General features: G+C 40.0%; 1 protein-coding gene across 2 annotated transcripts in view; it reads right to left on the bottom strand.

The window, feature by feature from the left end:
- Positions 1-217: 217 nt before the first annotated feature.
- FRMD6 (FERM domain containing 6) overlaps positions 218-26,405 on the bottom strand; it is an 81,291-nt gene continuing 55,103 nt past the window's right edge. For both annotated transcript variants that reach the window (XM_082617416.1, XM_082617417.1), the window contains exons 5-14: positions 26,206-26,282; positions 23,802-23,988; positions 20,476-20,631; positions 16,961-17,026; positions 16,001-16,069; positions 13,050-13,224; positions 7,958-8,293; positions 7,069-7,200; positions 5,159-5,250; positions 218-3,167 (exon numbers count right to left, since the gene is read on the bottom strand). In XM_082617416.1, coding sequence (XP_082473542.1) covers positions 2,883-3,167; positions 5,159-5,250; positions 7,069-7,200; positions 7,958-8,293; positions 13,050-13,224; positions 16,001-16,069; positions 16,961-17,026; positions 20,476-20,631; positions 23,802-23,988; positions 26,206-26,282 — 1,575 coding nt within the window. In that variant the 3' untranslated portion in view covers positions 218-2,882. The remainder of the gene's footprint in view (positions 3,168-5,158; positions 5,251-7,068; positions 7,201-7,957; positions 8,294-13,049; positions 13,225-16,000; positions 16,070-16,960; positions 17,027-20,475; positions 20,632-23,801; positions 23,989-26,205; positions 26,283-26,405) is intronic.

The raw sequence follows: 26,405 nt of genomic DNA, 5'->3' as shown, positions 1-26,405 counted from the left end.
AACACACGTGGAGCAGGATGTGGCACATGGCAGGGCTCAGCATCAGCTATTAGCATCATCTCCACAAGGGCCATTTTGCTCAGAATTCTACCAGGTTGTCCTTTAATGTGCTCTATTATAGGAAAGAAGAACGAAAAGAGAACATTCACTGTTGCATAACTGAGAACTCAATTTAAAAAAGGCACTTTAAAGACAAATAAAAAGTAACTTTATTGACTGCTAATCTTACCATGAAATTCCTATAAGAATAATTACAAAATAATGCATTTTTTTTCACACACTTTTGGTATCATCTTGATATGATGATCCTTTCACAGAAAGGATTATTTAGTTTATGTAGATATAAAGTTCATTGTTGCAAATACAAATGTAGATGTATAGAGGCAATATATACCAAATTGGTATACTGACTAGCAATGGATATTAACAAATGCAGAATAAATAACAGCTTTATACTTCTCCTTTTTTATTTTTAAAACAATTTCCAAATACAAAAATGTAGATATTCAAAATGGATTTTCACATACATATATATAATTCTGCTGCAAACAGTGGATCAAAAAGCAAAAATGTCCTTAGCATGTTTCATTTTTGAAAACCCACAAGACTATTCATAAATGCAATTAGAAAGAGGGTGTGCAAAACCACCAACGATGCTGGAAAAACCCTAAAGACCTGATTCTGTTTGAAGTAGAGAGAAAATAAAGTATAAAGCACTATGTACTTAATTAAATATATTTTTTCCTAATGTTTAAACAAGAAACACTAGGAGCTAAGGAAATGTACCACATTATGAGCTGGGCTCTTTAGAGTCAAACTTCATTAGGATTTGTCTCTTAAGCATCTGTAAGAAATGGTGGATTATTTAATGACATAAGTAAAATAGTCATTAGATGATCCTTTCATACTTTCATCTTTTTATACACAGATTGAGATACTTTTATACATTCTGATACCTGAAACTTTGGTTCTTTCAAACATTTCATAAAAGCAAAATCATTTCATGACTATAGAATGTCATAGAATTTTTTTCCTTTTAAAGTGTCAAGTTAAGCCAATTTGACCAGGCTTGTGTGTACACACTGCCCTGTTACGTCCACGGCAGGAGCGTGCTAGGGACAGTATAGGTGGAGTTTGTTCTCATTCTCCATGTGTTTATAATACTGACTCCCATCCATGGGGAACACTGCAGGTGCTGCCGTACCCTAAGTCTACTTCTTTGTTACCTGAAAACTTAATTTTGTATAAAAATATGACTGTTTCTTTAGAAAATAATATAGTTTTTTTAATAAAACCTGGTAGATAGAAAAAATGGTATATCAAAATATGGTAAACAAATGTTGTAAAATATGAAATCATTAAAAACATCTCATAGAAAGACATTGTGCTAAAGTACTTTCCTGAAGTGTGAGCAACACTGTTACTGTACATCTAAAGGTTACTAAATTCAATCTCCTGACTTGGTTTCATTATATATCCTAACAGCAGTGGCAGTAACTGTCTTAAAAATAGTTCTTTCTCAAACACTAACATTTTCTGTATACTTCAAAATTAATGAAAAAGATATCCTCTGGATCGGTGGTTTTCAATCCTGTTACATACTAGCTCCATCTGGAAACTTTAAAAGAAAAGGCAATTCAATTCCACCTGGGTCTCACCGCAAGAGACTGATTTAATTCATCCAAGGTGGGACCCAGAAATTGTTATTTTTTTAAAGCTCCCCAGATAATTCTATGATGCAACCAGGGCTGAGAACTATGGCAAAAGACACATGAGAAAACAGTCGTTCTTAACTCTGTATCTATCAACTGATTGTCTGTAGGCATCATTCATTTGATGACGTATCCTCTGTACCAAACAAGAAAGACCATGTATATGAGATAGTCATGGGAGCCAAAATGAAAAGTTAGTAAGCTTTAAATACATATAAACACACACAGTCTCATATATTTACATATGTATAACATGTACGTATAGTTAGGGTATTTTGGTTAAGCAGAAACCAGCATGATCATACGTTGCTGTTGATTAAAAAAAGAAAAAATCCACCCAGTACAGACATATTTTAAGACATTTCCATAGTTTTAACAGAAACAGGTTTTGGAAACTCCACAAAATTCATTATGGCATGAACACAACCGATCCGTTACTTGGACAAGGGGCTCAGCTGAGTCCTAGAGCTTTCTGGAAGAGCAGGAGGATGACGTGGCACTGACCAGGTGTAAAGGAGTCACAAAGCATCATGGCATGCACGGTCTTTTGGTTATTGCTTGACTCACATCTTCTTGGCCCTGGGCTGCCCTTCTGGTGGAGGCATCTTTGGCATGCTGGATTTTGACTGCTTCATTTGTGTTCACTTTGGTACAGCCCCAGTGGGGTGGCAATGGCTATGAGTAGGTGATGGTCTCTCTATTAAAAAATGAGAGCCTCTTCTCTCTCTCTTCCCTCCAACCACCGGCATTTCATGAGGGAGTGGTAAGAAAAAAAAAATGTACAAGCAAACAAAGGAACCCAACAACATCTTTCACATGATAAAAAAAAAAGTGTTACACATAACTGAACTGGGAAACAAAACAATGAACAAACACACCACAGTTGGATATTCTGAAGGCTTGGTAACCAGTAAAGCACATTTCCTTCCAAAGGATCAGTGAACTTCTGGGCACTTGTCTTGGTGTACATTCTCTATAGTCCTTTTACTTCTATGTAATACTTAAAGTGCAACTGTCCCTCAGCTTTTATTTCTGTCGCAAATATTATAAAGAAAGAGCTATGTTTGGGGTGAAGAAAATATGGCACAGTAATAGGTAAAGAAAGAACCCATGGCTTTCACAGCCTCTAGCGAACAGCAGGCTGTCTGTACAGCTGCACATAGACGTCCTTTATACAACAAACTCTGGAACTTCATCGTGGGTGAGATCCAGAGAAAAGTATTTGCTGGTTCTTTTGACTGGAAAAGCATCTTGGATGTTGACACACTGCTGAGCCAAGCAGCTGCTGCAATAGAGGCCTTCCTCATCCAGTTCATGGCCGCACCCAAAGGTATAACTCTGAGCAGTGTCCTGACACAGCCCTGCAATGCGCAAAAAGTCTTTCTGATACAGTCTGATGTCATCGAGGCTCAGGCTATGTCGATCGGTGGAGGTCTTTGGTTTTCGACATATAGTCTATAAGACAAGAGAAGGTTGAAACAACTTTAAGAGCATAGACTAAAGCTAAAGTTTAGCACTATTTGCCTTGTACAGAGAGAAGCTGCAAAATTATAAAAGATTAAGGAATCCTTATATGTTAGGAAGTGGTTTCCAACCTGTGGTCTGTGGGCCCTGAGGCCCTGTGGGGCAAAACGTCACTACCACCACCACCAATAATAGCAGCTAGCATTTACTGAGCCCTTATTATGTGCTAGACCCTAGAATTCATTCAATCTTCCCATCAGTCTGTGAGCCAGGTGCTATTATTCTCCCTCCTCTACAGATGAATAACCCAAGGCACAGGGAAGTCAGTGCAATGTGAATCCAATTGTCTCTAGCATATCAGAAACCAAGCAGTTATCTTAAAATCAGGTTGCAGAGGTAAAGATACTGTTTCTCGGTTTTTCCATGAGGACATGGCAATTCAGCACGGCAACACTCTCATGCTGAGGTCTGTTATTCTTTTAATAAGAAATGGGAAAACAAACCAATTATTACTCAAGAAACACAGTTTAAAAAACTATTTTTTCAAAAGCCAGAATTCTTGGGTAGAAAAATAACACGAAGTGCTCTTGGTATAGCAAATGTTGCGAGACAGCCCCAGGATAAAGAGGTGGGCTCCCGAACACGGCAAGAGGTCACACTCTGACAAATGCTCCACACAGCAGGTAGCAGACTTTTAGAACTCATTATCCCAAGAGGTGGTTCCAGCTGAAAATATAAGTAGGTTAAAAAATGGTTCCAATAATTACATGAATGGAAGATCCTTAATGGTTACTTAATGAAACGAGGCATTACAGTTCTAATCCACTTTTGCGGCTGAAACCACAAAGGCCAGCCTTGTTAGAATAAGATATCACTTTTGCTGGAGGCAAAAGTACCAGGAAGAAAGAACAGAGCCTGAGCTCAACAACATTTTACTTGGAAGGGTCAGGTCTGAGAGCCTCCTGCAGATGACGATCCTTGTACTGACGTCTTCTGAGGCTCCACCGAAACTTCACATAGAATTCATCAGGTCATCACCACAAAGCATCAAGGCAGGCACGCGAATGCTCTTCCCATCTGGTAGATGTGGAAGCTGATCCTTCGCTGTGCCCCACAAACGTTCATGTACAGTAAGAGCTAACGCTGACTGGCAGGGCTGGGGTGCAAACCCAGTCAGTTTGACCCTGGAACTTGTAGCCCTAATCATCATGCTACATGTACTGCAATAAATATCACTCACTGGAGTTCCCAGAAGAATACTTAATAAAATGTCATGTTCACATTATGGTTACTTAAATGGAAAAGAAAAAGAGGACAAATGAGAAAAAAGGGAAGAAAGAAAGAAAAATATAGGAGGCAAAGATTGCCAGAATACAAGAGAAAGAAAGAAAAGAGGAACACATGTAGAAGGAAAAAAACAAAAGAGACAGAGAGCACCCAAGTGCTTCCCTGGAGACAGAGGTGAATATCAGCAGTAGATTATATCGAAATGCTGCAATGGTGTATTTTAATTTATCTACATCTTCTGATAGTTTAATAGTCTAACCAGTGATCATGGGTTATCAAATGCTCTAGCTTAGCATAGTTTGAAAATTCAATCTGAATGGAATAATTAGAGTGTGGAAACATTTCTACCACAACACACCTGATGAGAAAATTACCCTCCCAGTTGTTGAGATCAACACACACACACATACACACACCAGAAATAACCTGAAGCCTGAAGACTAGAGGCTTCCCACCCACATAAAGTATGAAACAAAGTACATAGTTTATCCAAATAAAAACCCAACTCAAAGATAAACAGAACTAGAAAATAAATGGACATAAATTCAGACTAAAACTAGAATGTATGTATCTACTAGGAATCATTTCATTAAGGTTTTAAATTTCTGCTCATTTATGTAATTATAAATGTAAGTTCCTATTCAAAATTTTCTATACCTTCAGCTGCTGATTTAAAATTTCAATCCTTTCCATACCTGTGGGAGAGAATCAGTGCTCTGGCCTCGAAGTTTGACCACCGTCTCGGAGGAGCTGGAGGTGGAAGAACCAATTTCTTTCACAATCAACCCTAAAGTGAAATGCAGAGGAAAACCAGTGAAGACTTCAAACTATTCATCCCTCTTGCCACTCATCTGACATATACTGCTACCAAGAAGGAAGGGGCAACTATTAACCACTGCCCACACATCTCACTGTGGCCCTTTGGCAGCAGACGACCGGGGCGGGGATCACATTCTCTCCTTGTGCTGCAGTGAACAGGAGGAGTGAGATATATGCGGGGTTAGAGCACAGGACGGAGGTTAGAAACTGCATTTCCTAAAATAAACTTTTAATTAAGCTATTTATGATGCAGTTAGGAATGAACACAAACGCTGAAGGTGCAAAGCAATCTCTTTACTGTATCTCCTAAAGCTCCCCCCACTCTCCACACAACACTGACTTTGAATTTAACCTGGACACAGCCTCTAGGTCTGGTTCTACTTAGATGAGCAGTGGCTAAGTGCGGGGCTCGGGCCTCCTCTGGAGTCACACAGATCTGGGTGGGAACTGGGTTCAGGTAAGTTAAGGAGCTGTGTGTCCTGGTCAGTGTCTGTGTGTCCTTGTGTCTGTCTGCTCCTTAAATTGGCGCTGAGCCTAGCACCCATCCAACTAAAGAGCAAACACTCACAAAGGGCTAGGTCCAGGACCAGCATATGGAACACACTGTGTTCCGGAGGCTCCTCTTGGCCAGCGGGAACACCGTGGCACAGGCCTCCTGCAGCAGATCCCACCATGAGACACCAAAATGGGAGGCCACAGTGAGAAGTCAGTTCTGGGGCTCTGAGGTCAACGGAGCTCATCACCCCAGTGCTCGGGGAAACTGATAATTCAGAAACAGAAATCCAGGGGCTGACATTTCCCTAAGTGACTGTGGCATGGGAATAAAGCACCCAGGAAAAATGTTTCGAAGGTAAAATTGTCAATGAGAACTGGAGATGTAAGTGAAGACCACTCATATTTTTCTTGCAAACAGATGGAGCAAGTGAATAGGTCAGGGCCCAGAGCCCTAAGGCTAAATGGCTTAAGCACATTTCCACCTGATAAAAAAAGAACCTTGAGTAAGTAAGGTGATTTTTATTCAGCCACTGCTAGGAACCTACAGAAATGACTTTTCGTATTCTATCTCTTTAGAAGGGTCTCATAATAATTCAGTGTCTAGAGTGTATTGTTTGATGATTAGTTCAATTAAAAAATGATATATGTACATTCTTGGTTTACATGTAGACAGTTTATTCTCAGATGACACTCATGTTTTGGGGGTTGGTACAAAGTGCTTGAGTAGAAGATCTTTCTGTAGAAAGCTCCTTATCTTCTAAAAAGCCTTAAACTTTTGAGTCAATCTTCATAGGAAGAAGATGTGGACTAGTGCACTGGTTGGCACTGGGTATGGTTCCTTTTGAATTTCCTTGTAAATGTGCCCTTTTCTGCCTGTAAATAATTTGCTCCAAAACCCAGAACCAGCCCTAGAAAACTCAGTATCAAGCCTGGTGCTCAGAACACTGAACAGACTCCTGCCAAACTTCCACAAGAATGAAGGATAGAGCAGTACACTACGTCACTACTCAATCTTAGCTCCATGGTTTTAAAACAATGGGCTCAAACTGTAGAGATTTTGGCAAACTAGGATGATGCAAAGAAGAAAATAAAAACATCCATAACCCCATCATCCGGAGAAAAGGCTATTAATATTTTTATGTATATTTTGTCATATACATGTAAACATTTTTATAATTTGAGATCATACTATCTAAACAATTTGTACTGTTTTTCTTACCTAGGTTTCTTACATTATTAAGTATCCTCTGAACCCACTAGCTAAGGAAAGGACCTTCCCGAGGGAGCTCACCAGAGTGTCCATTCAGCTTCTGAGACAGGAGCATGTCCTCTGTGATGTAGATGCACATGTCTGGGCTGACTTCCAGGGGCTCTTCGTTCATCCTCTCCAGGTCCCTGGGGTCGTCAACCAACATCTCTATTTCTGACACAGAAGAAAGAAAAGACATTTAGTGACATAAGGGGAAATGGCCACTGTAATTCATAGCCACTCCTTGAGGGAGGTTATTTAATTATTCATATTTAAAAATAAATCTGCTAATGAGACTCCACAACAGGAAACCCTAGCGACAACTCTCAACTAGATGCTGCTTCTCTTCTTCACAGGACTGCTGTGTTATCTTCATGTCTGCTAATGCCATGATTTGACTGTCAATTATTCTTTCTCTCTAAGAAAAGAGAAAAGCTGTACCAGCATGCTGTAATAACGAAGGGCCCAAGGAGACTGATGGGTCGTTTGCCTCATGCCAAAGCAGACTGTCGACGAGGACAGAATGAGTAGTGCGGGAAGCTCCCCATCACCCACAGCTGACTTCTCTCAGAGCATTTAGCGACTTGACTTGATATCCACGTGAATTCTAGAGTAAGCATACGTATGTTCTGCAGTTTTCCTTAAATGGAATCAGTGTATCTTCTCCCCAAACCTGAATGCTATAGTGATTATGTGAAACAGAAAAATTAAAAAAGATGCACACAAGTACTAAGTTTGGCTGATACAGGCTATAGGTCTGATCGTATCTCCTTAACACAGGGTTAAGCAGCCAAATGCTGTGTTCCTTTCTTCTCTATTACTACATCAATTCTACAGAAACAATAATGCGAAAAAACTGGAAGAGAAGAAGCAGAGCATCCCAGGTGACAGGTCAGCACTGTTAGCTCGGAGGGCCTCGGGGGCAGGTTACCATCGTCCTGCAAATCCTCCTCCAGCCGGTCCTTGCCGCCACTCTCCACCCCGGAGGTGTGGGAGCTGCCGTGGCTGGTCATGGAGCTGCAGGTTTTCAGCTTGCGGTGGATGGCGCTGCCAGGGTAGGCATCTTCGGGGCCCGCGTCCCGGGCCTTGGTGTCGGCCTCGATGCCCGAGGTGTGAGAGCTGCTGTGGCTGGCGGTGGAGTGACGGGACAGGCGCTTATGCTTCATGCTGCCCGCGCTGCTCCCGCTGGCCCGGGACCGCTTCTCCAGCTGGTCCATGTCGAGGTCCAGGTTGTCGCTGATATAAGATTCCCGGTACTGCTTCTTCTCTGTGTGGTGAGGAAGACAGCTCATCATTATATTCAACCAAGGCAGAAGGAACAGCTGATTAGTTGGGGTCAAGCCAGGAACAAGTACAATTTCACATTCAGAAGTGAGTGGAAAGTGCTCATAATTCTGATAGGAGCTCAATTTAAGAAGACTGCAAAATGAATAAAAACCAGTACCATAGATATGAGGCAAGTATTTAACTACTCAAAGTTTTAAAGCTTCAAACACCATAGAAGAATGCTACTCAAAGTGTAAGATGGCAGATCACTTCTTGTCTGCAAACTGTTATTGGTCCACAGTGGAATAAGTTCAGGAATTGAGAATAAACATTTAGAAACTTTCAAAGTGATCTGACATTGCCAGGACATCCACGAATGTGATTTTGAACTTTGCAAAAGTATCGGTCCACAGTGGATTAGAAGTTTTTAAAAATCTGGTCCTTCCCCACAGATAATTTCAAAATGACTGCTACAGAAATGGTTCAATAAATATACTTATGCTAATTGCCTTTCATTTGATTTGTTCATCTGTTCAATTTGGGCCACTGTTAGCTTAGCTCTAACTGTTGAAGACAATTTAAAATAAAATTATTCTGAGAATTCCTTTCAAAAAATTCTAGAATTTAGATTTTCATGGATGAAGATTGCTTTTCTCCATTTAGGCTGAGTCAGTGAGGTTTTACCATCTATTAAGAACACATAGTAATCACTACTGGTTTGATAATTTATACTCATGTAGCCTCTGATTGATAAAACTGTTCTTTGATTTAACGTGTCAGTACACCTCTTTAAGGTAGCAAAGATACAATATTGGAAAGTCCCTTTTATCCACTGCTAAAATAACCATTACATAAAGGCACAAAGTTACAACTGAGCTACAGGTGTACAACTGATACAATCATACTATTTTTGTGCTTCAGGTCAGAAATTTAAAACAAAGAAATAGTTAAACTGCCTTGTATCTTTAATACTGATGAGAAATAACACAATAGAACAATGTTAAAAATGGAGAGTGCATTTGGGGAACGTTAAATTGATATTATTTCAGAAACTGCAGACTACTAGACTAATTGGGTTCTCAAGGGCCTGTTAATGGATTTAATTGTACTGTGTCTTCGTTAAGTAAAAATACTTGCACTCTTGATGTTTGAATCCAGCTCTGAAGTATAATCACCACAGGCTTCCCCAGAGAGGGAATGAACATCAGCAGGAAGAAAAAATATGCATTCCAGGATGCAAAATGGAAAAAATGCTTGGAGAAGGCTGTGTGTACATTTCTGGGCTTCAGCCCTTTCATGTCAATTCTAAGGAATCGAGCTGAAACACACAAAGGTGAGTGTGTGTAGCCACACAGAGGCAGACTGGAACCAGACATCAGAGCCTAACACACACCTCACTGCAACCAAAGTACATCCATCTACAGCCCATATTTTAGGGTTAGACTGGGTTCTAATGATTCCTATTTTCTGAAGGCAACAGGAGTTAAGATGAAGATGAAGAACTAAAGGGGTCTGCAAAATTCTCTTACTTTCTATTCACTTTAGTTTCAATACAATAGCCATGTGGCCCTTGGAAGGGTGGAAAGTGAAGAGAAAAAGTAAAAAAAAAAGTCCTATATGGTGTTCGAGTTCTAAGACAATTGAGAATTGTGGATCTAATAATTTAAAAGCTTTTCTATCTCTTTACAAATAGCCCCTTTACTCCCAAATTTCTGGTAGATTTGGAATCAACTACAGTTATTCTATACTCACAAGCATAGTCACTAGAAGACAAGCACTTTGCCAACTTGTTTTCTATCTAATAGGAGCCTAGCATGAATTAGTTCCTGTCAATGTGTCAGCGCAGCCTTGGTGTTCCATGTGCTGTCTTCTATTCCTGTCATCGTGCTTTATCTCTTAGACCCTCTGCAAACATTTAAGAAGCTTCACACCAATCAGTTACAAAATGAAGAAAACAAGGGCTTCCCTGGTGTCGCAGTGGTTGAGAGTCTGCCTGCCGATGCAGGGGACACGGGTTCGTGCCCCGGTCCGGGAAGATCCCACATGCCGCGGAGCGGCTGGGCTTGTGAGCCATGGCCGCTGAGCCTGCGTGTCCGGAGCCTGTGCTCCGCAACGGGAGAGGCCACAACAGTGAGAGGCCTGTGTACCGCAAAAAAAAAAAAAAAAAAAAAAAAAAAAAAGAAGAAGGAAACGCTGAAATAATTCTGAAATTTATTCTAAGAGATGCAAAATGCAACCTCTCACCCCCTAGTAATCACTGGTGTCAACAGGGCAAATCATCAATGTGTCAGTGTTCTATTTATTCCCTCTACTGTAAAAGCCCACAGACCACCAAGTTTTTCATATGTTATTTTATAATATAATGCAGTCAATGTGCCCTCTTGACACAGACCTAAGAATAAGCCCTAGCTATTGAATAAAGCTGAGGTGAAAAAAAATTTTAATGACAGAAAGCATTTTTTATCCATCTGTTCTAAATACCGTAAGATTCTTGTGAACATTTTTACTATAAAATGAGAAAACAGTGTTTCAGACAAGGTGACTCTAGATGAAATTTAATTAATAAAATATAAATTCTTCTCATGCTGTGATTTTGGCTAATGTTAATAGCTTTTTTTGTTTAAAATGATGGAGTCCTTAAGTGTGGGTGAGATAACTGGATTCAGGCCAAGGTAAGTCCAAAGAAACTGTTTCAGGTTTTCTTCAGATCTGGAGGGATTTCTAAGCAGAGAAAACTAAAGATGTAAAGGAAAAAAAGCCATCCCTGCAAAATCTATCTATATGTATCCATGTAAAAGATCCAATCTGTACCTTTATCATTCCCTCACTGCCCCTACTCACATAAGCTCCCAAATGCACTTGGTGCTATGCCTGATAACAGACAAAGCCCTCCCCTCTTAACTCCACATTCTATGTAATTTTGCTTTAGAACCTGTAGGCGACGTTCGTTAATTCTTTCAAGCTCTAAGGGGCTCCCATTAAGGTCACCTAAACAAGAATTTACTAAAATGCTGCTGGCAGCTGCTGGAATAAGTGAATTTCTCAAGGTGCCAAGTTGGCCATTTAGGAATGAAGCCAACTTGGCAAAATGATGGGCTCCGCACCTAAGTTACCTATTCTCACACGCTTTCTTGGCGCTTCTGTCCTGTTTAAATTCCTAATCTTCACATCAGCGTCAGAGAGGTATATGCATTTATTATACTGATGAGTCATCATGGGAAAGAACTGGCAGTCTAGCAGCAGGGGAAGCCAATACACTTGACAGTGAGACCAATTCTCTCCGAAGACAGATGCAGTTTGGTGGCAGACAGTGGAAAATGATTCACATTCCAACTACTACTTAAATTACAATGGCTTCTCCAAACTGGGTCTCATTTAAATTGACAGACAGCTTTTGAGAGAAATCAATCAGATGCAAACCTCTATAAGGTTTTTGTTTGTTAAGAGAGAAAATGTACAGATGAACCTGTCTGCAAGGCACAAATAGAGACACAGATGTAGAGAACAAACCTATGGACCCCAAGGGGGGGAAAAGGGGGGTGGGATGAACTGGGAGATTAGGATTGACATATATACACTAATATGTATAAAACAGATAACTAATGAGAACCTGCTGTATAGCACAGGGAACTCTACTCAATGCTCTGTGGTGACCTAAATGGGAAGGAAATCCAAAAAAGAGGGGATATGTGTATCCACATAGCTGATTCACTTCGCTGTACAGCAGAAACTAACACAACATTGTTAAGCAACTATACGCCAATTAGGAAAAAAAAAAAAGGAGGACAGGTACTTGTCTCACTTCTATAAGAAAAGTGAGGTCTGAGAGGTCGAAATCTGTTTCCGATATGGACCTAAGATATGAATCTGCCTCCTAATGTTCATGCAAATACCCCAAATAGAATCAGATCGAATTACCAAGAATTACTACAAAATGAGTTTGCAAAAAACTCGAAGACATTAAAAAACCAAATACGCAAAGTAGCATTTTTGGGGATTAGAAGCTGGAGTGTGCCAAACAGGGTAATCACAGGAGATAAAGAGTTAACCATTAGGTTAATACTGTGAAGTTGAAGTCTGCTGCTAGAAGTCCCTATCCCTGTCTTCCTCTCTTCACCATGACTTGACCCCACTTTCAGGGCCTGGAACTCTGAAGCCCCAAAGGCACTGCTCTATTCTGTGTCTCAGCAAAGCTCCCACAGGACTGGCTGACAAGATCCTCAATTGTAAACTTCTCTCTCCTTTGTTTGTCTTTCTTGCTCAGCCAGACATGGGGCCTCCTAGCAGTCAACAAGAGGCTGGAGACATTCTGTGACCCACCTTTATTGCCACTCTAACCTAAGGAATAATCACACTGGAAGGAATTCCAGATAGCCTGTGGATAACAGCACCAAGGTGGATCAGTGTATAAACAAAGCTCTGAGATGCAGATAAAAGCTGATATGCACATAAACCCTGGCCTGCACCTTCATGTGGTGGCTTTCTGTAAGAATTCTCAAGCCAAGTGTGGGGAAACCTTACAGAGACTGTTCTCGAAGGTAGCTAAATGGCAGGGATAATCTCGGATATGCTGACTAGCACTGTGGGCCTTCCGGGACAGTGCTGAGATGAAACAGGAATGCTGCTGGGGATCTGGAGACACCGGTCCCCAGGTCCCACTCTTCAGAAGACTAAAGCCCCAGTTCTTGGCAGCTGTAGGGTAGGGGGCCCCCGGTGGCAAAAGCACCATCTGCTTCCCGCCCGAGACCCTGCAGGACCTTCGTTTTCCTCCAGCTTCCGGATGTGGCGCAGGACAGGCTGCAGGTTCATGTAGAGGCGGTGGCTGTTACTCAGGAGCTGCAGAAGGTGTCTGGAGCGCATGGGGCACCCCGTGTAGTAGATGAGCTTCCTGGCTGAGGGCAAGCCATCTGGCAAAATCTCAAACTTCTTCCCCTGTGGAGGGAAGGCATGAATCAGATCAGGAAGAAAAGTGTCCGATGTGCCAAGCTCCCCTTCATTTTCTAGTTAGTAAGGAAAACTACAGACTCAGAAATAGATGTATAAAGCTCCATCCAAAATTCCCAGAGCATAAATTACTGTTTTCCCTTTCAAAAACGTCACAGGACAGAGGATTACCAAAAATTCAGGGAAGTGCCTAGCCAGGGTCTTGTGGTTCCATCTTTGGTTTCTCTGGCTGGCCAGGCCATTTACATAATGGAGAAGAGAAGGGCCCATCACAAAAGCATCCTTAAATGTAATCCCAACACCCTATCTCAGTAAACAAGACAACAAATTCTAGAAGGGTAATGCATTCAACTATCTGTTGAACACTTACAATGTACCAAACACTTTGCTAGGCCCTGAGAAAATAACAGCGCAGAGGACAAAGTCCCTACCCCTATGTCACTACATTCTGGTGGGAGAGATGGTAAATAAACACATAAAATAATTGCAGCTTATGATAAATTCTGGGAAGGAAATAAACAAGGAGTTATGATAGTGAACAATAAAGGATATCTATTTAGGGTTTAGGAAAAATGAAAAACTCTCTAGTTGGATGAAAGAGGGAGCTGGAAGCCAGAAGGACAGTTAGAGGGATGAGACAGGAAGGAGAAATAAGAGATGGAAGTAGCCTAAGTATCTTTCTGTCAGTAGAGGAATCTCATTCATTAGGTTTGGGATCATTAACATAAAGTTCTAAGTTGAGGGTGAGGGTTTGGCAAAGTTCCTTACAGTTATGGAATGTTATTAACTCCTTTAACTTTCCTGACAATGAACAGGGCAGCAGGACTACAGAAAGGAATATTCCAGGCACAGTGATTCTCAGCTGGAGAGGAGAGATAAAGCAAAAAGTCACTTTGCACTTAAAGTCAGGGCAAAGCAATATGGGTTTGTGTAACTCAGACATGGATGGAATTTTTTACCTCTCGACTTTCCATTTTAAAAGGAACCAACATTGGATCTCAATGCTAGAATGCTTATAACTTACACTTAATGAGCACTAAGCATGTATTAACTCACTTAATCCTCACAAGTCTATGGGGTAGGGGGGTACAGTCAATTATCCCCATTTTGGAATGAAGAAACCAAGGCACAGAGATGTTAAGTGATTTGCCCAGGGTCACACAACCAGGCAGGGCTGGGCTGGCTGCAAGAAGAATCATCTGGGAAGTTTGCCAAAATAGATTCCTGGTCTCCACCCCAGACCAACTGAATCAAAAATCTCTTAGGTGAGGATGATGAGGCCCGGAAATCTAAATAAGCCCTCAGATGCGAGTGATACACAACTAGATTCAGGAACCACTGGGTGCAGGGCCCTTAAGGAATTCAATTTCTATAAATGTATTTTATTACTTCTTAATTGGGGACATGAAGGGGGCAAGTGGGGTAATAATTTGCTCATTTACAAATAGCTCCACTCCTTTCCCAAAGAGCTTGAATGAGAAATAGAGCCAGTGAGTAGGAGGCAGGTCAGGCCCCATTTAATGTATGAGTGAAGTGAAATCAGATTGGACTGTGCCCAATGTAAAGTCAGAAACAGGTCTTTTAACTCCCAGGGCAATGTGGAGTCAGTGCCCAAATGCTATTTGGCAACAGAGCCCTTTATTTATATAGGCCATCTTCCTGATGGAAAGAAAGAAGCACATGTGTCCTAATCCTTATCTTCCTCCTTTCTTTGTGTATTTTTTCCAATAATTTCTGAACAAAGTGAAATTATGAATTTTAACGACCACTAGAAATACATATAATTAACTGTAATTCTTTGAACCCTCCCCCAAATGGATACAGCTGACAAAACAGTGAAACAGCTGGGAAAAATCAAGAATTTGCTCCAACAAAAGAAAGTGTATCATTCTCAATAATCTAAAAGTAAAAGTACTTTTCCCGTTAAGAATTGCAGTCCTTTCTTTATAATGATGAGTTTCAACAGACCGATATTAATAGAAACATCTTTTTATATCACTCTTTATTCTTTGCTCAAGAGAAGTTAGCTTCCACAAGAACTGGCCAACCCCCATGCTAAGAGTAATTTACCCTCTGATTACAGCTTTCTGTTTTCTAATCCCTCTGCTGTACATTTGCTAAGAGTAATTTACCCTCTGATTACAGCTTTCTGTTTTCTAATCCCTCTGCTGTACATTTTTTTTTTTTTTTTTTTTTTTTTTTTTTTTTGCTGTACGCGGGCCTCTCACTGCTGTGGCCTCTCCCGTTGCGGAGCACAGGCTCCGGACACACAGGCTCCGCGGCCATGGCTCGCGGGCCCAGCCGCTCCACGGCATGCGGGATCCTCCGGGATCGGGGCACGAACCCGTGTCCCCTGCATCGGCAGGCGGACTCTCAACCACTGCGCCACCAGGGAAGCCCCTGCTGTACATTTTTAAAAACAATTCTGTTTGATGAATTCATCTTGAATTTTTCCCATCACATTTCTTCTGAAACTAGAATAACTTAGGGTAGGGTGGTGGGGACCAGATACACAAATTAAAATTGGGAATTTCTTTTGCTATAAGACTCTGTGTTTTAGGTTCACTACTGAAAAGTGGCAAGGATTATAATTATAGCATATGCATAAGAATATAAGACAGCTAACTATTTTCATCTTCAATTTTGAGAAAATATCAAGTTTTGTGCCTGAAACAATATTTTGTTTAAGAAAACAAAACAAAAAACAATACAAGTCCACAAAAACAAAAAACTGAGTACTTTAAGTCAGTTATTTTAAACTCACCACAAACACCAACTTTCCAACATTGGTCCAAGGGAAATCATAAAGTAATTGTTTCTCTTCATCTAAATTCTGTGGAAAGAATTATAAGAGTTACTTATAACTCTTACAAGTAATGCAGAGAGAGTTACTGAGGAAACTGACAGCTATTCTAAAACAGCTCTAACTTCTTTCCCAGAAAACTAAAATACAATAATTAAAATCTGAAAGAGGTCCCCAACTCTCTTTGGAGATATGCAGACAGTAATTAAAAGAGGAGTGATACAATTCTGTCGCTTTTGGCTCCTGAGTGACTGTGTTAACCTGCCCTTTTAAGGCAATCTTTTCCCTTCTGGCCTATCCCTAAATTTAAATAAAAAGTCCAGAAGACTCAGGCATTCAAGAGATGAGATAAGGCACTCAGACTTTCATAACTGGATATTTTGCCTATATCGAAGATAAGGCATCCTTATATTCTCCCAGGTCTCACAGAGGGAGGCATCTCTCTCCCTTGTTGATGGCTGTAGCATAAAACCATCCCACCTGCAAAAGGATGATGGTAACTACTTACTCAAGGGACAGGTTTTATCAGAAAATTGTAACGGAAATTGAAATGTCTGGTCAGTCACTGTATTAAAAAGTCATTTTTCTTTCCACAGTTATAGATGCACCAGATGATAAAAAATAATAATAAAAATTAATGACACACAAAGAAAAATGTCTGGATATTAATGATCTGTGAGTGATGAACTGCAGCCAATCTTTGGTTTGTTGTTTTCTGTTCTAGAGGACTTATTAGTGTCAAGGATCAGACTGCTTTACTTTGTCTATCCCACATTATCTACATCTGTACTAGACAAATAGGAAGTAATGACCAATCAATGACTGGAAATGGACCAGTGAACCTATCGCAGGACCAGGCAGGCACACTGCCAGAGTAAGACATAGTGGATGCCATTTGACACTTACTTCTCATTAACTAACCTGAAAAATCTGTATTCCCCGCATGGTCAATCCAAGGGTCAGAGAAGCTTCAATTTCCCTTTTATCCTATAGGGATAAAATTGTATGAAAAAGTATATTTTTCTTCTATAATGAACAATTCAGCACCAAAGAAAAGAACCAAAGATAAATTTCAGGATTAGAAAGCTTTTGACTTAAAATAACTTTGCCTTTCTGCATCCCTTGTTTTCTATAAGATTTAAGAAAATCATGGGTACATATTAAATCAGTAATGATATTTTCTACTTTCTAAATCCCTGCGATTTCAAAGTTTTAGTGTTTTTACTATATTATATACACTTTCATATCTGACAATATTCTAAATATTTGTGTTACTGAAAACTCTAGTAAGACTATTTTGCTGCTTTTACATCATTTTTTAAATCTTCTCTCTTATGCTTAATCTTTTTTCAGAGGTTAGAATCTTGAATATAAGGTTGTAGTTATATTCTGAGGTGTACTAGACTTTATGTGTCTAAAACTGGTTAAATCTCCCAACTCTGAAAACAAAGTCAGAGGCAAGCCTGAATAGTTAATGCTCTTTCATGAAGATAGCTAATAAAGCTATAAAAGCTTTACATTCAGTTAGTCTTGAAAGAAAATACTTATGTTTAAAAAGTTCAATTATCACTTGCCAATATGATATACATTCTACCAGCTAAACCATAAACTAAAAAAAAAAAAAAAAACTACAACAAGTATAAGAGAAAAAATTGTACAATTAAGAATGTATTCTGAACTTGGCCACATCTTCTAAGTGCTCATCTGTAACAAGTGGATATAAGGTATGAAGTTCAAAATAGAAAACAAAATTGCTGAGTAACTAAAATATTTTCATTATGAGATTTCTCAATAAAAACAATAAATGAGTACATGCAGATCTTTATTACATTTACTGCCAGTTTTTGCATGATCATGGAAAGGAATATTTTTAGAAAATGCATCCTTACCTGGCATAGTAAAGAGAAGCCACAGCCTATTTTCACCATTGGGGCTGTTTTTTCCCACTAATACTCTTTTTTTTTTGCGATAAGCGGGCCTCTCACTGTTGTGGGCTCTCCCGTTGCGGAGCACAGGCTCCAGACGCGCAGGCTCAGCGGCCATGGCTCACGGGCCCAGCCGCTCCGCGGCATGTGGGATCTTCCCGGACCGGGGCACGAACCCGTGTCCCCTGCATCGGCAGGCGGTCTCTCAACCACTGCGCCACCAGGGAAGCCCCCCCACTAATACTCTTTACGTCAAGAAAGGCACTCACAGTACAGGTTTAACAGGAGAAACCAATCCATCACTATGCGCTTAGGCCAATTTCCCTTTCAAGGCTGTTCTGCTTGCTTCCTGAAATAAGATTGTGCGCATAAAAATGCTGGTAGTGCGGGTATGAGGTGCGTATTACTGGGAAAGAGGCACAGAGGGTTTTTTTGTTGTTGTTGTTCTTGTTGTTTTAAGTTTCCTGTCTTCTATCTCCATTTTATTAACAGGCCTTAAATGAAGCAGTTTTAATGGCGGCCACGTGATTTCTTTAAAGAATGAAAATTCTGCCTATAAGGAAAACATATCTACTTCCCCACCTCATTCAGTTCATTAGTATTAGTTATCTTGTTTTAAGCAGATCAGAGTGATTTTCTATGACACATAAAAGTAGTGCACTTTAAGCAAGCTGAAAGATTAATTTTTACATGAAAGATAAATTGGAGATATCTACTTCACTAAAGGATTCCTAATAGGATCTTAATAGGATTCTTTAAAATACCAAAGCTTCCCTACAAAATAAAAAGCAACCAATATTTACTGAGCATTCACTAATGTGCCAGGCACTCCATCTGGTTATTTCAGATTCACCATCTTGTTGAATCTTCCCAACCTGTGATATGTATAGGATCTTTCCCACTTAACAGATGCCCAGGATTGTAGCAACAGTTGCCTAGGATCCCAGCAAGAGTGAATGCTGACGGAGGGTTTATAAAGCCACAGTCTTTCTGATATATCATTCATACTTCTAATACATTTAAAAATATAAATTTATTGTCAAAAAATGTCATTTATTTGCATTTTCTCATATAAATTGAGGTGTCACAATGAACCCCCTTAAAAGAAAAAAAAGAAGTCAGTCTTCCAGGAATTTAGCTGAAGAGATCTTGTGGAACTCTATGCCTTTGAAAGATGACAGGGCATTAACAATGCATCTCTTGCGCATGAAAGGAAAAATAACATCCTTTGCTCTCTTTTTAAGTCTTTTGAACCAGCCAGGAAAATTACCCAGCAATATATCCAAACTACGGTCTAGTCTCCAATTGTCTAGTTATGTTAATCTTACCACAAAGGATGTAGGAGAGATAAAAAACCTAACAATAACAATGATAATGGTAAAGGCAACACGTTTAATTTCATGCCTAACACGTGCTGGGTACTGTTTTAAGCATTTTTCACCCACTAACTCCTTTAGTCTCCAATAAACCTCAGAGTTTATTGGGTATGTTACCATCCCCATTTATCTATGGGGAAACTAAAGCACAGAGAGGATAAGTAACATGCCTAAGGTTACACAGTAAGGGGTGAAGCTGGGATTTAATCCCAGCAAGGTAGGCCCAACAGACCACACTCTGAACCACTGCATCCTATTTGGTTGGAGAATAAATATACCTTTGAATACTTAAGTGGGAATTCAAGGGTTCTTGCCATGGAAGTGATACTTGTGAAATAGGGAGAGGAGTGGGAAGGAGAAGCAGAAGAGAAGACAGAACGTGATAAATAGTATTGCCAGTGATTCCCTGCAGAGCCCGCCCCAGTTATTATTTGGGTCTGTGACCTCTGACCCAGGATGGAAAAATGAGGCTAGAGACACAAGAACACAAAACACAAGGACACAGGAGAAAGGCAGTAACAAACTTTAGAGTGACAGCACAGAGTCAGTGGTTTAAGCACACAGGCTCTTGTCAAGTAGACCTGGGTTGAATCCTGGCTCTTACTAGTTTTGTGATCTTTGGTGTGTATCCTGATCTGTAAAATGAAGATTACAGTCCTATCTTATAGTTATGAGGATTTTTAAAAGAGGATAAATATAAAGTGGCCCCATAAACACAATATTCAATAAACATTAGCTATTGTGGTGATGTTCTTATTACTAATGGATACATGCAGGTACGACTTCACTTCAAGGAGTATTAAAAATTACTGATCGAACAAGTTGCAAATGTTACTCCCCAAGGCAGAAATGCAGATTTGGGAAGGAGAAAAATAACTATTTCATAATCACTGAAAAGCCAGATGCACAATTTACAGCCACTTGTTATCTCAATACTAGGACCATTAAAAAGACTCCATTCTGCTCCCAGGACTGAGGAAAAGCATCACTGACTCCAAGACTGACCAATGATGACAAACAGCAGTTGAAATGAAACTCTTTTAAAAGCCCATTAAAAAAAATTAAAATGACAACTTTAAATAAAAGCTTCTCCTGATCAAGGAGGTATGGCTGCAGACCTACTGCAGTTTTGTACCTTATACAATCTGTAGTAATGAACGGCAACATCATCCAGTCGGACGGCCTCTTTGATATATTTAAGATGAGCCTCAGAAGCTGTCAGTGCGAACTGATCTTTGTGCATGTTTGGAATATGCTTCAGGATGTAGTCCTTCCCTCTCTTGGAAACAACCTGTTGGAATACAATGGGAGCGCAATGCAACATTTGTTGGAGGGATGCAAATACTACCCTCATCCCCCAAATGATGAAAGGATGAGAACCGAAAATAGGCCATGTAAATTGGCTGATTTCCATTAGAAAATTCCCACGCTTATTCTTTTTTGATCATCTGTTATGTGACCTGGCTGAATCAGCTAATACTAGAAGCTACAGAGTCAATTTAGCTGTAGTACTCCATATCTAAGAAGAAAAATCACAAGAAATGGGAAAAATATGTTCTCTTGGTTTTAAAATCACCAACAAAGAAAAACCATGCAAACTTGCACAATTTTGTCCACCTCACTGCTTATACTTGCAGAATTATTGGTACCATGAAATGCAGCCACTGTCAGCACATCTTCAGGTTCCGGATCCTACTTAACTCTTCTAAAATTACAGCCACAGAGTGGGAGGTTCTAAATGTTAATCCGAAGAAAGCAGGGGACTGCGAGGAATTCTCAGAAACATTTCTGGTTTTTGCATAAGAGGCTGATATGAACACTCTACTCAAATGCTTATGAGAAAACAGTTTCACTCAAATATTCATTACAATTCACTGCGACTTCAGTTTTCATCAGACAGTAGTCAAAGCTTTTAGATATCAAAAATATATAGTATCCAGTAGCTGCAGGTTCAAAGAAAGGTGTTGATAAGTTAAAAGTCTCAGCTGATTTCACGAAGATTATAAAATATGGAAAGAATTATGCAAAGTAAACAAAAAGCATTTTAGTGCTTAAAATGACCAGGATTTGAAAATTAGAGAATTTTTAGTTTTATCATTGTTTTATAGTTACTGATGTTTTGTTTCTTCCTATGAATATTTTAAGGAGAATTAAACATGATGAGTTATTGGCCAATAATCAAGTTTTGCTGAGAACTCAAGTTACAGATTTTTCTTTCTAGGTTTCTTTTACATGGAGATCACCTAAATCAGTACTTGTCAACCTTTTTCAGGTCAAAGAACCCCTAGAAAATAATATCTGTAAGGGCAATGAAGTAGATGATTTTGGTGATCGCAAGGGTTGAGGAAGCTGGTATCTCGGCACCCTGGGTGCCATAGCACACTAATGGGAAGCTCTGCTTTAAAGACCAAGGGTCATTGAGTACCTGATGATAACTAGAGAATGTAAATACAGGTTAATTTTGGCCCAACAGACATTGCTATGCAATAGCCTGACATCTTTTGTGGGTTTTCTTGAACAACTGAAGCACTGTCAGCCAGTGAACAAAAGCTTATATTGAGCACCGTGATGTGAAATGCTGAAGAAACAGAAAAGGTTAAGTTTATGCCTGTCCTTTAGAATATGCTAAGAAACACTTAGATCACTGGGTGCAAGAGACAGAGCATTTGAAAATAAAATACTTATGTTCAGGGTCTTATTGAGCCCAGAGGAGGGGCACTGGGCACCTAGACAGTCTGCCCAGGGAACCACACCTGAGCTGATGAGCAGGAGTAGCCAGGTAAAACAGGGAGGGGGCCTCACCAGCTAAAGGAGCTTCAGACAGAAAGGCCCAACGTGTGAAACACCACAGTAGGTGTGGAGACACAGAAATTACTGGGTGTTGCTACAACACAACACACAAGGTGCAGGACAATCAGAAAGGAAGCTAGAAAGGCTGGCAGGGACCACATGCTGGGAAGTTCCTAGGTCATGCTTGGGAGCCTGGGCTTCACTCCGCAGATGAAGGTTTAAATCAGAAGCAAAATCAACTCCTCTGCAAGCTGTGAGTAAAGCCTGAAGCAGGGACAAGCATCTGCAGGAGTGCTGATGAGAGCTGGAGCCTGGGAAACATGAAGAACCACGACGGGGAGGACACGTGGTAATGTTTAGGAAGTTAAGAGCAACAAAAATACAAGCGAATCTTATTTCTTAAGCTGGGTGATGCAGAATCAAGGGTTTATGTTAGAGGATGTTTTCGTTGACTGGATGGCACAGGGAGAAAGAAGGGTGATAAGAAAGAGCGCCGAGTGACTCAAGTTTCTAAGTGATCAGGTGGATGGCAGTGCCACTGGCTGAGGTTAGGAACACAGGGGTAGGAACACAGGGAATTGAGGTGGTAAGAAGAAGAATTTGATTTGGGACATTCTGAGTGTGAGGTGCCTATGGGTAACCAGCTGTCTTATAGATATAGGGGAGAGAAACAGATTCAGGAGGTGCCAGCACATAGGTGGTTGTAAAAAGCATTAATTTGGAGGAGATCTCCTGGGATGTGAGTGACTAAGTGTCAAATGCAGCAGAGAAATTCAGGAAAAGAAGTGACAAGTGTCCACCGGATTTGGCAATTTAAAGGTCACTGCTGGCTTTAAGGACAGCACCATGAGTGGAGGGGGTGGTGAGGAAAGAAGGCAGATGGATGTGGGTTGAGGATTACACGTCGAAGTAAAGAAGCTAAAAAATCAAATATACGTAGTCACTTTTTCAAGAAGCTTTACTGAGAAGGGAAGGCGAGATTGGTAGGTCTTCTTTCCCTCCCTCCTTTCTTCCCTGAGGATGGGGAGGTGTGAAGCAAACAAAGTATGTTCTGACTTAAGAAGAGTTAATTGGGGTAGAGGCTGAAGATACGGGAGAGAGAGACGTCTCAGCAGAGACCTAGAGGAAGAATGGGAAGCGATATCAACAGGGTGGGGATGGAGAAAGGACCTCTGAGACAGTCAGTGCTCAAATAACCTAAGTTTTCTTGCTGAAGTAAGGGGGTTGCTCCTCTTTTGTGAGTGAAGGAGATGGTGGTCAGATCAAGCAGTTTACTTATATTTGTTTCCTCAACACACGAGAAGCTGTGAATGATCTCACCTTTTAAAGAGTAATGTTTTTCTCCCTTCGAAGGGAAAAAATGTTGCTTGACTTAAGAGTAAATAAGAAGGTCAAGGCTATATAAATGCCAAAAGAAGGCTGGCAAATTCCAAGTTCCACCATCTTTAGGATGGATAGCAATCCTCTTCCTCATAAGCCATAAGCAGATTGAGTCCATCGAGAGACTGTATGTGCCACGCTCTCAAGTATGAAATGTGTATCTGGGTGTCATGGAGGGTGTACTGGCCATCAAACATCTGGGTTCCCAGTTCTTGTAGCAGCATGACTACCCACACAATGAACTAGAAATGTGCTAGAGAAAACACTTTAGAATTTGAAAACAGTGCCTACCCAAGATGGGAAGTAAGCCTCGGGCTCAAAGTATTTTCCATAGTGCTTATTCCTTTTGAAGTTCCCAAGATCAGCCTGCAGAGCGAAGGCTGCCAGCAGGAAGTAGGCCTCCTCTCGGAGCACACACTGGGAATGAAGAACTTGTTTTCTCAGGTGCCAGTAATAATAGTATCTTGCTGCTCTGTCACTAGGAAAATAAAACAGAACTCACATTTTGATGGAACAATCTAAAGGCATGTAAACAACCCGAATCCTGCTATCCATCTGGTGACAAGAGCTCTTCTGTTCCTGCTCCCTCCTCCCCCCTCCCTCCTCACTCACTGAAAAGGGGGAGGTTGTAGCTAATACTGGATTGCTGCCTAACTGCTGCTTCACCAAGGTTGCAGGGTGTCAGGACCCCAAGTCAGACTACCCAGACTGCAAAAATAACACTTCCTATGGCCAACAGCATTTGATTCATTCAGAGAATGGAAAACAGATCTGAATCATTCCACTCCAATGTGGGATATACTACATTGAACAAGTATTAGAATAGAAGCCTAGGCATCTGTTGTCTGTATTAAAATAATTTTGCTACAGTGATGCTGCACACATGACACAAATAAGGACAAATCTGAGGAGACGATCCTGGCTTGAATGTTATGCTGTCCTTTTTTGTTTTGTTTTTCATCTGAGCACATTACAAATACACTAAGGCCCTTTTCAAAATATTTCTGTTTATATGCCCTACTAGAAAAGAATTTGCCTAACTATGAATAGTCTTTTTTTCCTCTAAGAATGAATAAACTGAAAACTCTCCTTAAGTCTTTTTTTTTTTTAATTAAGTGGCTGTTACTTTATGGGTGTGATTTTATAGGCACATGTTGTAAGAATCATGATAGTCGTCACAAATGGAAATACTAATAGGGCACTCATTACAATCCATTGAGGTCAGAAATAAATACAGTCCCCATTAAATACACTGAGTAAGAAGTGCTGATTGGGGAAAAATATGGTCAAGCTCCAAAAAATGTCACAGGCAAACAGGACGCCTCTGTGATCAAAGTAAAAATGCAAGAAAAATGTGTGTGTGTGTGTGTGTGTGTGTGTGTGTGTATGTATTTGATGAGTATTTGTCTCCCTATTACTTTAGGTTGAATGTTCACCTGAGATTAATAGCTCATTAGTTGACGATAATAAAAACATACGGGTTTACTTTAACCAAGACTGTGTTTAAAAATGAAAAGTTTAAAATTTAAAAATAAAGCATTTATGTAATTTTTTTTTCCCTTATGACTTTTCCGAGCACTTCTTTTTATAATGTTGAGTACACAGTGTTTGGACTAGCTCATCACTGGGGAAAAGGGCAGAAGTATGGGGATCAATTAAACATTCATTAGTCCCAGGGGGCTAATTAGTGGCTAAATAATATATTTTCCTTCTTTCCAGCACATTCCATTCCAATTAAGTAAACTGAGTAAAAGTTTATATAAACTGAGAATAACTAGAAAAGTTTCTCTGCTTTAAAAACATTCTTTACGGGCTAATACTTTTTACTTTTTAATTTGCATGTGGCAGTAACATAAATATTAAGAGCAAATCTCAGATACAACTCATTAGCCACAGGTATCTTTGTCCCTTTTACGTGGGTTTTCTCAAAATTTAAAAATAAATAAGTAAAACACAGAGTTCACATTTCTAGTATTTTCTATCAGCCAACAAAATCACCTCTGAAAGTCTTCCAGCACTGAATCCTCCTATACAAATAATAAACTGAGCTTCTAAACTGGGGAATTCTGAGTCTGTATCATGAGCACAGTATTATTCATGCACCTGCCTCCAGAAAAAGAATCAATTACCTGCCCTTGCCAAACTGCATCTAAGATTCTCACAGGATACCTCCACTGGGCGTAATCTTAGCTTTAAAGCTACTGCCAAGAAGAGAAGCAAGACCCCAAAAGTGAAAAGAAAACCAGGCTATATAAACACCCATGCATTTTTATAGGACAGAGCTCCTGCTGCTGTTCCACTCCCCACACCACCACCAGAAAAGAATATAATCCATTAACCAACTTTCCACTTTACATGAGTGCTAGTTCTTTCTTAAAGGAAGTATCTTTTTGGTGACTGATTTGTTATTGAAAATGTGGAGTAGAGAAAATGTGAGCTGATGAGATGGTTAACATTTTCAATGAGAGTCTAACATTATCACTCATTCATTCAACAAATGTTTATTGAGTGTCTACTGTACCTCTGTTTTAGGGACTGAAGATACATGCGTGTGTAAAAAAATTTTTTTTAAATCCCTGCTCTTTTATATTCTAGCAGGTGGAGACAAACAATAAACACAAGTACTTTATCTGATATGTTAGAGGATGAGTACTGTAGAAAAATAACGGTTCAGAATTTCTCCCTGTCCTCATACCTGATCAATCGGCCATTTTCCACATAGTACTGCACGCGGAAGTGGATGATCATAGGGGGTCCAAACTGGTCAATACCCTAAACAAAGACATGCGTACAAATCAGGCTGTTTCTAGTTACTTCAAAAGTGGGTTTCAAAAACAACAAATACCATTATTTACAAGTTACTTTGTAAACACTGAAAGGTTTGATCTACTTCTA

The sequence above is a fragment of the Mesoplodon mirus genome (genome assembly GCF_964341445.2).
Source record: "Mesoplodon mirus genome assembly, chromosome: 4".
Taxonomy (NCBI): domain Eukaryota; kingdom Metazoa; phylum Chordata; class Mammalia; order Artiodactyla; family Ziphiidae; genus Mesoplodon; species Mesoplodon mirus.
Note: the sequence above shows the minus strand (reverse complement) of the source record. Positions and strands in the feature narration are given on the sequence as shown.